At 67.3% G+C, this 12,885-nt stretch overlaps 2 protein-coding genes across 2 annotated transcripts; both read left to right on the top strand.

The window, feature by feature from the left end:
* Nucleotides 1-2,352: 2,352 nt before the first annotated feature.
* LOC311196281 (uncharacterized protein) lies at nt 2,353-3,348 on the top strand (the record flags this gene model as incomplete). Its single annotated transcript, XM_084269815.1, has 1 exon — nt 2,353-3,348. One exon carries the CDS (start codon nt 2,353-2,355, stop codon nt 3,346-3,348), a length of 996 nt encoding a protein of 331 aa, XP_084125941.1.
* Nucleotides 3,349-9,259: 5,911 nt separating this feature from the next.
* CAMKV (CaM kinase like vesicle associated) lies at nt 9,260-12,743 on the top strand (the record flags this gene model as incomplete). The annotated part of the gene is made up of 10 exons (XM_084269476.1): nt 9,260-9,354; nt 10,594-10,725; nt 10,807-10,881; nt 10,967-11,105; nt 11,195-11,315; nt 11,587-11,662; nt 11,745-11,881; nt 11,970-12,048; nt 12,130-12,217; nt 12,420-12,743. 10 exons carry the CDS (start codon nt 9,260-9,262, stop codon nt 12,741-12,743), a joined length of 1,266 nt encoding a protein of 421 aa, XP_084125602.1.
* Nucleotides 12,744-12,885: the final 142 nt, after the last annotated feature.

Here is a 12,885-nt window from a genome sequence, read left to right as displayed (position 1 = left end):
GAGGGTATTTTTAGCGCGGCTGGGTACCAGCATCCAGCACTCAGGGAGGGACACAGGGATGGTGCCTCAGTTTCCCTGTGATGGGGCCTCGGTGCCTGCAGGGTTTTGGGGTGTCTGTGGCCCCTGGTGTGGGTGCTGGTCCTGGCCACGCGAGGCCAAGCAGTGCCATTTCGGCTACGCTGCTGAGTTGCTGTGGCAACGAGAAGGGCCTGGCACTGTGCGGTTGTTACGGGCTGGATCTGGAACAGGAGGTGCTGGGGGGGTGCTGGGCACTGGTGCTGGGGGGGCTGGGTGCCAGGGTGTCAGCAGAGGTGCAGCTGGGGCAGCCGGCTGGGGGACCGCCAGCAGCCAGGATGCAGGGAGGGATGGATGGAAGGACGGACAGATGGATGCCCTGTGTGGGGCCCTCCTCAGCACAGGGCAGGGTGGGTGCCCAGGGCTGTGGTCGGGTGGCAGACGAGTGCCAGGCCCTGTCCCATGATGTGGGAGACAGCCCTGGGGACAGCTGGTGTGAGCGGGGCGGTCAGTGCCCTGCAGTGCTTGTTAGCTGGCAAGGCTCGTGTGGGTGCGGTGAAGAGGGCCCCTGCCTTAGGCTGCACCCCCCCGCCCCCCCCCCGCCGATGTGCTTGCAGAGATGACAGATTTCATGCTAATGCACATTTATCCTGCCCTAATTACACGGCAGGAGGTGAGGAGCATCCAGCCCTCAACGCCACGGCTGGGAAGTGCCATCCCTGCCCGTCCCTTCCCGTTCCTGCCTGTCCCTGCCCATCCCTACCCGCCTTGCCCATCCCTGCCTATCCCTTCCCATCCCTGCCCAGCCCTGCCCAGCCCTTCCCATCTCTGCCCATCTCTGCCTGTTGCTGCCTGTGGCTGCCAGGATCAATGCTGGTGCTGAGCACACTGCCACAGCACAGGGGCTGGGCAGGGGGACCTTGTGGATGGCATCTTGCATGGCACCCAGCGCCCCTGCCCCAGCTGCCTGGGCACCTAAAGGTGGGCACCCAAGGGTGGGCACCGGGTAAGTGGCACTCTAGGATGCTGCATGGCTGGTCATGGTCAGTGAAGCACCTGGTTGAGCTGTGGGCATGTGCCATATGCTGCCATGCCGTGTGATGCCACGTGCTGCCATGCCACGTCATGCCACGCCACGCAGTGCCCTGCTGTGCCACATCGTGCCGTGCCCACCCGCCCCGGCTGCGGCAAGAGCAGCCGCTGTCCCACCCCGGCAGCGCGCCTTGCACACACAGCACTTTAAATGTTTTATTTGGGGAAAGTGCTGTCGTTAGCAGGGATTAATTATTAAAATCGGAGCCATCTATAAAACATGAGTGGCCGCACGCGGAGCTGTGGGCGCGCAGGCAGAGCCGGGCACAGTCCTGCTGCCGGCAGCACCCAGGGACGTGCTGCGACGGCGCTCGCTGGTGCTGCCGCAGTGGCGCGGCGTGCTGGCGGCAATTTCGGGTTCCTTGTGGCGAAGAGGGTGCAAAGGCTGGGCTCAGGCAGCAGGTGATGCCCAGACAGGCAGCCCACCCCCCCTCTCACCTCCCCCTGCGTTCTGCATGGGCAAAACTGTCCTGAACTGGTGTCTGACTGGAGTCACCAGTGCCGGGTGGCCAGAGGAGCCGGCAGTGCCGAGCTGGTTCTAGTGGCTGCCGGCACGCCGGGGAGCGGGCGTGAGGAGCAGCTGCCACAGCACCAACGTGCCATTTTTAGAAACCAGCAACTTTCACTGTTGATGTCTGTGAGTGGGGGGGGGGAGGGCTGCCTGCACCCCAGCCCCCCAGCCCCTGCTGCTCGCACCAGGGGGGGGCTGCATCCCCCTGGTCCCCGACCTGGTCCTGGCATCTGTACCTGGGGTCACCCGCACTGCCTGGGGCACCCTGCACCCACCTGCTGGCCCTGGGGAGCTTTGGGGGCCCTGGGGAGCTTTTCCTTGCCCTGAAGCCTTCCCAGCTTGAGGTACATCTTTTTCTGCCCCAGACAGCACTCACCCTCAGCCAGGGAGGCCTCGCCCCGTTGCTCAGCACTCACTCAGGATCTGTGCCAGCTGCAGCCCGGTCCCTGTCCCAGTCCTGTCCCGGGGGGCTGGTTCTGTCCCAGTGAGAAGCCCCACTCAATTTGAAACTCCCAGCCCTGAGCAGCCTCCTGTCCCCACGGACACAGGTACCACCCCCACGAGACTCAGGGGACCCCCAGAGGCCTTCCAGTGGGAAGGGGAACCAAACCCTGATGCTGTGGGTGATGTCATCACTGTGATGCAGTTGGTTGCTATGGCGACTGAGCCCCCTGAGTTTCCCCCTGTGCCGGGAAGGGTCAGAGCTCCAGGGACCAGGCTCAGCCCCAGATGCGATGGGGGCCAAGGCTGTCGAGAGGTACAAGGCTTTGTGCGCCGTCGTCATCGACACTGGGACAGGCCACACCAGGAGCGGGCTGGCCGGGGATGAGCAGCCACGGTCGGTGGTGCCCAGCCAGGTGGGGGGCAGCCCCGTCCTCACCCACGGCGTGGTCACCGACTGGGACAGGCTGGAGGAGCTGTGGCATCGCATCTTCTACCAGGAGCTGGGTGTTTGCCCCGAGGAGGTGCCGGTGCTGGCCACGGATGCCCCGCTGTCCCCTGCTGCCAACCGCGAGAAGGTGGCCGAGCTGCTCTTCGAGGGTTTCGGTGTGCCGGCCATGCTGGTGCTGCCTCGCTCCCTGCTCGCCGCATACTCCTACGGCCGCACGGCCGGCGTGGTGGTGGGCTGCGGCGCCGGCACCTCCTACGTGGCGGGGGTGCAGGAGGGCTACGCGCTGCCCCACACCACCTTCCGCCTGGACGTGGCAGGGGACGCCCTCACCCTCTACCTGGGTCAGCTGCTGGCATCCCGTGGGATCTGCCTGGGCGCCGACCCCCTGCGCCACTTGAAGGAGACCTGCTGCCACGTCCTGCCAGGGACTGGGGGGGAAAGGGGTGCCCTGCCCCTCACCCCACCCAACGCCTCGGGGCTGCTCCTGGGGGATGAGCGGTTCTGCTGCCCTGAGCTGCTGCTGGCCCCCACCGCCCTGGGGCTGCCAGGGCCGGGACTGCTGCAACAGGCCACACGGAGCCTGCGCCGCTGCCGGGACCCCCCCGGCTGCCCCCCGCCCTGCCTGCTGCTGGCGGGAGGCACCACGCTGCTGAGCGGCTTTCCTCAGCGCCTGGCCACCGAGCTGGGGGTCCCCGCCGAGGCTGCCCCCCGCCGCCGCGCGGCCGCCTGGCTGGGCGGCTCGCTGGCCGCCTCCCTCGACGCCTTCCAGGGTGCATGGGTGTCACGGGATGCCTACAGCGAGGGCGGCCCCGCCGCTGTGCACCCCCACTGCTGCTGACACCAATAAAGGGCCCGGGGTGACGATCAGCAGCTGCGCCCCTTTTTTTCTTCCTCTCCCCCCCACCCCGCAGCCCCCCGAAAGGAGGGATGGGGTTTATTTGGCCCCGTTGCCAGGCCGACGCACGCAATTATCGCTGATTGCCTGGCGGTTGCCATGGCGATGGCAAGCACGCAGGGATGCGGTGCCACGTGGCGCTTGAGTCACGGACACGCTGCGCACCCCCCCGCTGCACCCCACTGCACCCCAGTGAGCATCCCCCAGCACTGGGCTGCCAGGCTGGGCTGGCCCTGCAGCCCTGCATCCTGCCTGCAGCAGGGGGTTCCAGCCCTGCATCCCCCACCCTGCATCCCCCCACCCCAGGCAGAGGGGTACAGTCGGCTGTCCCCAGCCCTGGTACCCCTACCTTGGGCTCACATGAGGCAGAGGTGCTGCGGGATATGCCACCCCAAACAGTCCATGTCACCCCACACCCAACTCAGGGCACCCTGAGGGGCACTGGGAAGGGTGGTGAGTGCATGGGGCAGAGGGTGCACAGCGTGGGGGTACACAAGGTGGGGGTACAGAGATCAGGGGGTGCACAAGGTAGGGGGTGCACAGGGTGGGGGGTGCACAGGATGGGGGTACACAGATCAGTGGTGCACAGGGCAGTGGGGGGCATGGAGAAGTAGGTGCACGGGGTGTTGGGTGCATGGGGGCGATGGGCGCACGGGGTGATGGATACACAGGATGATGGGCGCACGGGGTGGTGGGTGCACGGGGTGGTGGGTGTATGGGGTGATGCACATGTGGGGCAGTGGGTGCATGGAGCAGAGGGGCAGTGCACAGCAGGAACAAACACTGCTGGGCTCAGCAGAGCCAGTCACCCCAAAATGGGGCACAGGGTGGCCTGAGAGCCCAGGCAGAGCCAGGACAAGGGGTGGCTCGGGTGGACAGCAGTGGTACCCTGTGGACATGCTGCCACAGGAAAGAGGCTGGTGCTGGAGGGCAATGGGAGTGAGAGGGGCCGTGGGGCCCTGGACGACCATCCATGGCACGAGCTGCAGCCGGGCAGCCCTGATCCGCGCCGGGTGCCTGCCGGGTAATTGTGAGTTACGCTCCAGGTTCCCGCGAGGTGCAAAGATTAATAACCGTGCCGTGCTGCCGCCAGCCGGGATGATTAAACCCTTGATTAGAAGCTCAAACTACAGTGCCCTGCTAATTCCCCCGCTCTCACGCGCCGTTAATTACCCGGTGCGGGTGGTGGTGGGACTGGGGCTCATGGGGCTCGGTGCTGCGCAAGGGACAGGTGCAGGGGGTGCCCGGGCTGCCTCTGCCTCGGGGTGCTGGCAGGTCTCCCCGTGCGCAGAGGGGAGATGCTGGCTTTGGGGATGGGACCCTTGTGTCCCCTGTCTGGGGACCTGCCCAACCTGGGCTTGGGGTGGGTATGGGTCCCTGGAGAGGATAGCCACATCCCCACGGCAGCTCAGGGTGGGTGGTTTTGGGGAGGTGGGTTTTGGAGGGTGCAGGGGTGGGAGGGGAGGGGAGAGGGGGTGCAGCTCGGAAGCGGCACCATATGGGCCGCAAATGCCAGCGTGTGGCACACAGCCGTTCGGAGGCTCTGCACACGCGGCTGCAGTGCGTGAGGAGCGGGGTGCTCCGGGGGCTGGGGGAAGGGGCTGGGCGCCCCGCTGCACCCCCAGGGCTGTGCTGCCTACCCCAGGCTGGGCACCAAGCCCAGACTGTGGGCAGAGTTAAGGGCATTTGGGATGGCTGATTTCTCTCCCTGGGCCCAGGCCACGGGGAACAGGTGATTCCCACGTGTGGGGCAGTGAGAGGGGCCCTTGGCCTGAGAGCCGGGGAAGGTGCCTGGTTCCCACAGCATCAAGGTGTGAAGACAGGACCGAGCATCTGCCTGTGTCTTCATGGCAGGGGGACAGGTACCTGTGACACTGAGCCTGCACCCAGCACTGCAAATAACTCACTCTCCTCCCATCCTCTCCATCCCACCCATCCCATCTTGTTCAGCCCATCCCATCCCATCCCATCCCATCCCATCCCATCCCATCCCATCCTCCCCTTTCCTGTCACACCCAGGGCCGGTGGCCATGGCACAGCCCAGGGGACCCTGGCTCAGCCCTGTGCTCTGCATCTGGCATCAGGCCCGGTCACCTCGGTAAAAGCCGCTGTGGCACCAGGGCTGACAGGGCTCTCGGGCACCCCCGCGGTGACAGGGGGAACGGGCGCAGGGGACACCCGCAGGCAGCTCCACCGACCCAGGACGGGGACAAGCCGCGGGTCTCGCGGGTATCTACACAGCGCCGAGCCGCCGTCGCGTGGGCGATGGCTCAGTGTCGCGGGGGGGTCCCGGGATGTCCAGGGGAGTCTCCAGGTCTCAGCCCGTTTTCGGTGACTGCCCCATATATTGGGGGCGGTGGCGCGGGGCTCCCCCCATCCATGCCCGGTACCAGGGCGCGTCCCAGCCCCGGGATCTCTCCCGCGCCCGACGGGCGGGGCGCGAAGTTTGGCGGTGACGTCAGGGGCGGGGCGGGGCGCCCCGGGGGGGAGGGGCCCCGCCGTCCCGCCCCCCCAACTTGCCGCGCCGGGCGCGCGGGGCCGCGCCGCGACGGACCGACGGCTCGGCTCGGCACCGGCACCGGTACCCGGCAGCGGCGGGAGGGAGGGAGGGGCGCGCAGCCCCCCGAGCGGCGGCCCCGCGCCGCGGCCCCTTTGCGGTCGGAGAGGCGTGCAGGTGAGCGCGGCACCGCGCCGGGACAGCCCCGAGCCGAGCCGGTCCGAGCCGTGGGCGGGAATGGGAGGGGGAGGCCGGGCCCGGCGTGGGGGCGCCGCCGGGGTTTGGCACTTGCTGGCCCCGGAGCTGCCCCCCCCCTCCCCCGCTATTTCCCGACGCTCCCCCTTCCCGCCGTGACCCGGGACAGTCCGGCGGGGCCGTGCGGGTCCGCGCCCCGACGGCTGGCAGCCGCCGCACCGCCCCCGCCGGCACCCCGCGTCCCGCACAGCTCGGACCCCGACGGGCGCCGCAGGCACGGCGAGATGCCGGATCCCGGCTCCCTCCACCCCCACCCCCCTCCGCGCCTCCCCCCGGGCAGCTCCTGCTCCGGTGCCGCCCCCGCGTCCAGAGCGGAGCCCGGAGCGCCGGACCGGCCCCGCGGCGGGAGGTGGTGAGGGGTGGGTGTTTGTTGCCGGAGCCTCTCGCCCCGCGCCCCCGCCGCCGAGCATCGCCTCCCGGGCCCGCCGCCCCTCTCCCCCGCAGCCCGCTCCCTTCCCGCTGCCGCATCACTCCGAGCCGGCCACGGCCGAGCCCTTCCCTGCGGTTCGCGGCCCGGGCTGCACCTCTGCACCCCCCGGGGGCTTGGGGGGCGTTGGGCTCCGGCACGGTCCCGCGGGGCGATGCGGCTCCCCCGGCTCTGCCTCTGCCCCAGCTCGGGCCGCTCCTGCGGGCAGCGCGGGACTGGCGCAGCCCCTCCGCCTCCCCGCTGCCTGCGGGCTGCCTGCGTTAGCAGCCTCTCGGTCCATCTCGGCTCCGGCCGCGCGGTGCCTCTGCCCGGTGCATCCTTCCCCCGGGCTGGAGGGGGCGGGATGGCAGCGGGGACCCCCTCACGGACACGTCCAGGGTGGCCGCAAGTGGAAGCGGGGACGGAGACGGGGCGCCGGCCGGTGGCACCCCACGCCGTAGGGCAGAGCTGGGTTTCGGGGGGCTGGGGGGCCCCGCTGGTGACGGCTGCACGGCTGCGTCATCCCTCTGTGCCATCCGCACCCGGCCACCCACTTCCCCGCTATTGTCTTACACCCGCTGTTGCTTCTGCTCCCAAATTAGATGCTTGGGGGGGGGGGGGAGGGGGAGGTGGGGGGGCTGTGTGCGGGTTCCAGCGCAGCACCCAGCTTTGGTTGGCAGCACCCCGGTGAGGGAGCACTCGCCCCTTTGCCCACCCCTCGCCCGGCTGCCCCTGCCGCCACAGGCGAGCTCTCACCTGTGGGGTGCAGGTGCTGGCTCCAATGTGGGGCTGGGCGCCAGCCTCCTTTGCGGGGTACCCTGGGCGCGCTAAGCGCCCCCCCTCCCTCCCTGAGCCAGCCCGAGGCAGGGCAGGGTGCCTGTGCTCAGCCCCGGCAGGATGGGTCCCCGCAAAACCAACGGGAACTAATTTGACGAGCGCAGATTAGCTGAGCGCTCCCAGAGACAGCAATAAAATCCCGATACATCATCCCACCCGGGTCCCCTTCCTGGCTAATTCTGGCATCGCACCGCCGGTGCTGGCAGCCTTCCCACCCGCCTGCGGGCCGGCCCTGCCCCTGCCCAACCACAGCACCCAGCCCTCCGCTATGCCAGCAGCGGCCAGGACAGCCCTTGAACCCCTCAGTCGGGCAGGGGGGCACAGCAGAGCCAGCGCTGTGTGACATGGGGACGTGGAAGCACCAGGCAGGGCAGTGTTTGTCGGGGAGGCTTGTTGGGATGAGCTGACCGTGGGCTGGAAAGTCTCACCCGGTCTGTGGCGCAGGGAAGGGTGTCCCATGGGCGCTCGGCTTCTCTTTCAGGAGTGGGTACACCCTGAGCAGGACAGGGATGGGTGCTCTGGCGTGGCGTGGCCTTTTCTGGGAGGAGGGTGACGTGCCCTGGTGTCATGGGAACAGGGAGCACCTGTCCTGCAGGCATTGCTGGGGCAGACATGGAGGCAGGTCAGCCCCGAGGGATGGAGGCAGGAAGGAGCATCCCCCCCCATTCCCCAGCTTGCAGCACCTACGTCCCACCTAGATTGGGAGTCAGTCACCCCAGGGAGTGCTTAGTGCATGCCCTGGGTGCTGCGGGCTGGACCACCTTCCTCCCGGAGCCTGTGCAGCGCAGGGACAGGGCTGTGCACCCGCAGGTGGGTCGGGTGCTGCCGGGTGCTGCCCGTCCCTGCCCCCTCCAAAGGATGTGCCGCTTTCTGCATCTCCAGCTCCCATTGCCATAGCAACAGGCTCGGTGCTTGGGTACCCGCGATACCGGCTCCCGCATCCCGCGCTGCCATCCTGCCCGTGGCCCTCAGCGCCGGGCCCCGGGCGCTGCCGGCATGGCGCGGCGAGGCCAGCACATCGCAGCGTGGTGTTGCAGGAGCTCTGGCAGTGGGCGATGGGTGCCTCCAGCATTGTGCCAGCATCCCACTGCGGGGTCCCACTCAGGCCCACCCAAGAGGGCTGGGGGGTGGCCAGGAGCCCTTTCTCCTGCTCAGCTGTCGGAAAATAACGTCAGTTGAAACTTCCACCCTGTAATAGGGTAGAAAAGGGGAAAAAAATACTTGATGGGACCATTTTTTTTCTGGGAAGCTTCTGAACAGGGTCTAGTTCTGAGGGGTCCTGGCAGGAAAGCAAGGGGCACGACGTCATTCCTAAAGCGCTGGAGGAGCCCACATGTGCTGGGACCAGTGTCCTGCCCGCTGTTGGCACCGCAGTGCCCGCCTGCCTGCTGCTGCAGTGGGGCTGCCAGGGCTGGTAAGGGATGCAGAGCTGAGGCTGGTGTAACTCGCTGCACACATGATGGCATGCAGTGACACTCTGCTTGGGCAGGCCCTGGCTACAGAAATGTCACCGCAGGGCAAAACCAGGCTGAGAAATGGGTGAGGGTCCGTTTGCCTCCGCCTGCCTCCCCCGTGGGTGCTCCGGGCCCTGTGCTAGCCCTGGCTACTTAATAAATCATTAACAATCTGCAAACGGGGGCTGGGGGGTCTGGCTTCCTTGCGGCTGTGCTGGAGGCCTGAGGCCAGGTAGAGTGACCAGACACCTTCGGGATGGGCATGTGGTGGCTTGCAGCAGCCAAGGAGCACAAGCAGCTCCCATGCACTGTCAGGTTTGACGTTAATTAACGCTGCTCTAGGGGACAGTGGTGGTGCTGGGGCGCTTACTGCTTCTCCCTGCCCTGCCAGCACCGGGCCCTGCGATGCCGTTTGGCTGCGTGACGCTGGGAGACAAGAAAGATTATAACCAGCCGTCTGAGGTGACCGACAGATATGACCTGGGCCAGGTCATCAAAACGTGAGTTGGTCCCTCCCCGGCCCCGCGGGTACCCCAGGGACCCCAACTCCCGCATGCCCCAGGCTGGGGAGCAGCGCGATGCTGCCTGCAGCAGCTTTTGGCACACCGGTCCCCGTTGGGGATGGGCAGGGTGTGTTTTGGGGTGGCTCTCCCCTAATTCATCTCTCGCTGGCGGGTGCATGGGGGGGTATTCGCTGTGGGCTCCGAGGAGAGCTGCAAGGTTTCCCCGCTGCTGCCGGCTGCAGCCGGGCGGCTCCCCGGATCCCTCCCTCCTCCTCCCCAGATTTGCAGGGATTGCAGCAATTCCACATCATCCCGGCTCCCCCGAGCGCTCCGGGAAGCAGGAGGCTCTGCTCCAGCAAAGGAAAGGGCAGATGGCATTTGGGGGGAGGGGGGGCATGGAGAAGGGTGCTGCTTCCTTCCCCCCAACTTCTAGTGCGGTGCTGGGGAGCCCATTGGGAAGCGCTCGGTGAAGTGAAGCCCTCAGACCCACTGGGAGGGGTTTGACCCCAAAACACAGGCGAGCCATTTTCCCATCGGTCTCTAAAGCACTGGGACTGCTTGGCTGTGGGTCACACCCAGCAGGGTGGTGCTGGGTGGCAGCGGGGACCTTTTTGGGAGCTCTTACAGCTCAGCTCCATCCTCTGGGCAGCCTGTCCCATAGATCCCTGTTCCCCGGCGCAGTGGCCGTGAGGATTTTGGCGCGGCTCAGGGAGGGGGGGGTGTCAGCAAGCCCAAGGCTTTGCTGGAGCAGTGCCGAGTGCCCCCCGTGGCTCCTGCCCGGCCGATGGGCTTGAACACCATAAATAATAGAAGAGGAATATTGCAGCAGCCCTGGGCAAGCAGCGCTTCTCCCCTTTTCCTTCCCGACCACGGCGCTCACGGTGATGTCAGGGTGTGAGGCTGCTCTGCCTCGGCACGGGCGGCTTCGCAGCAGGTCCTACCCCAGCTGCCATGGGCAGGGGGCTTGTTAGGCAGCAAATTTCCCCCCTTCCATATCAGTTTGTTTATTCTGTGTGGATTCCTTCTCGCTGCCCTTCCCCCCCCCCCCCCCCCGCCCCTGCTCCGGAGAGGTTTGTAGCCACGGCTTCCTTCCACCCCCACAGCATCTCACCTCACTGCTGGGATAGCAGGGGGATGCTGGTGGGAACTGGGACCACCCAAGCGCACCCAAGGTCCCTAGAAGGGGGGAGAAGGAGGGGGGGGGGCACGGGGTGATGGTAGCAGGCACCCTTCCAGGGAGGAGTTCTGCGAAATATTTCGGGCCAAGGAGAAAACGACGGGGAAGCTGTACACCTGCAAGAAGTTTCTGAAGCGGGACGGGCGGAAAGTGCGGAAGGCAGCCAAAAATGAGATCATCATCCTCAAAATGTGAGTCCACGGGGCCGGGAGGGCTCTGTACTGCCAGGTGAAGCAGGGACCCCCACCTTGCCCCACCCTGTTTCTCCGCAGGGTGAAGCACCCCAACATCCTGCAGCTGGTGGATGTCTACATCACCCGCAAGGAGTATTTCATCTTCCTGGAGCTGTAAGTTTGGGGCGCACGGTGGGGGGCAGGGGGCTGGTTGGGGGTGCACCCACCGTGGCAGGTCTCGGCAGCCGTGTCTCGGCAGGGCCACTGGCCGGGAGGTCTTCGACTGGATCCTGGACCAGGGTTACTATTCGGAGAGGGACACCAGCAACGTCATCCGGCAGGTGCTGGAGGCTGTCGCCTACCTGCACTCGCTCAAGATCGTCCACAGGAACCTCAAGGTGGGTGGCGGGGGGTGCGGAGGGGGTGGGAGCACCCGTGGGTGCTGGTGTGCACCCCACCCTGGTGCTCATGGTTTCTGTGCTGGCAGCTGGAGAACCTGGTGTACTACAACCGCCTGAAGAACTCCAAGATCGTCATCAGCGACTTCCATCTGGCCAAGCTGGAGAATGGGCTCATCAAGGAGCCCTGCGGCACCCCTGAGTACCTGGGTGGGTGAAAGCCAGCTGGGTGGGTGTGCAGGGGTGGGTGGCACTGCTGGGGTCCCTGATGCTCCCTGCCACCCTGGGGACTGTTCGTCGGGACTCCCATGGGGTCCCTCCTGATGGTCGCATGTGCTCCTGGCTGGCCCCTCCTGCTCCCTGTAACCTGGGGCTGATCCTGGGTGCTTCCCATGGGTCCCTCCTGCTCCCCATCACCCCGGGGGCAAGGGGCTGGTGGGTTGGAGACCCTAGGGCAGGGCCGCTCTCCTGTGCCTCGCAGCTCCGGAGGTGGTGGGACGGCAGCGGTACGGGCGGCCGGTGGACTGCTGGGCCATCGGCGTCATCATGTACATCCTGTGAGTGTGGGGCAAGGGCTGGGGCGGCTGCGGGGGGCTCTGGGCTGTGAATCTATCTGATCCCCCCCTCCCTGTCCCTCAGCCTCTCGGGGAACCCCCCCTTCTATGAGGAGGCAGATGAAGAAGACTACGAGAACCACGACAAGAACCTCTTCCGCAAAATCCTGGCTGGGGACTACGAGTTCGATCCGCCATACTGGGACGACATCTCACAGGCTGGTGAGCCCCACCCCAGGGTGTGTGGGGGACACACACGGGGTCTCACATTGTTCCCCTCGACACTGTCTTCCCCCCTCTTTGCTTCCAGCCAAGGAGCTGGTGACGCGCCTGATGGAGGTGGAGCAGGACCAGCGGATCACGGCAGAGGAAGCCATCTCCCATGAATGGTGAGGGACGGCAGGGGCGGGCAGGGGTTGGGGGTCTGGTGGGAGCTGCTCACCCCTCTGTCCTTTCCCCCATCCCCCCAGGATCTCTGGCAATGCTGCCTCTGACAAGAACATCAAGGATGGGGTCTGTGCCCAGATCGAGAAGAACTTTGCTCGGGCCAAGTGGAAGGTGGGTGGGTGCGCGTCGTGCCTCAGTTTCCCCTCTCAGCTGAGCCCGTCACAGGGCTGTCAGCCTCGGGGGTGGCTTCTAGCTCCTGCAACCGCTCCAGCCCCCAGCTGGCATCTGCTGTGGGGGACCTGACACCCAGGTGAGGGACCTGGGGCACGGGAACCCCCAGGCCCCACAGCCCCCCCCCCCTCTCCCCCCGCAGAAAGCCGTGCGAGTGACCACGCTTATGAAACGCCTGAGGGCCCCCGAGCAGACGGAGACGGCCACGGCCCCGGCCCCGGCCCCGGCCTCGGCCACGGCCACGGCCACGGCCACGGCTCCGGCTCCAGCTCCGACCCCGGCGCCAGCCCCCGCCGCCGCCCCTGCCGCCGCCGCCACGGACACTGCGGCCCCCGCGGCCCCCAGCACGCCGCCCGCCGCCGCGCAGCCCGCGGCCCCCGGCACGCCGCCCGCCACCACGTGTAACGGGGACGGGGCTGCCACCGCCGCCGCCGCCACCGAGGCCCCCAGCGAGCAGACCGGCTGAGCGGCGGCGGCCCCGCGCCCCCTGTACAGAGCCCGGCATGGTTCCCCCCGCCCCCCCCCCCCGCCTGCGCCCCCTTTTCTACGTGCCCCGGCGGAGAGCCGGCCGCGGGGCAGAGCCCTGCATGGCGCCCGTCCTCCCCGGT

This window comes from Gallinula chloropus (assembly GCF_964237585.1).
Source record: "Gallinula chloropus genome assembly, chromosome: 12".
Classification (NCBI taxonomy): domain Eukaryota; kingdom Metazoa; phylum Chordata; class Aves; order Gruiformes; family Rallidae; genus Gallinula; species Gallinula chloropus.
This window is presented reverse-complemented; position numbering and strand designations above follow the sequence as displayed.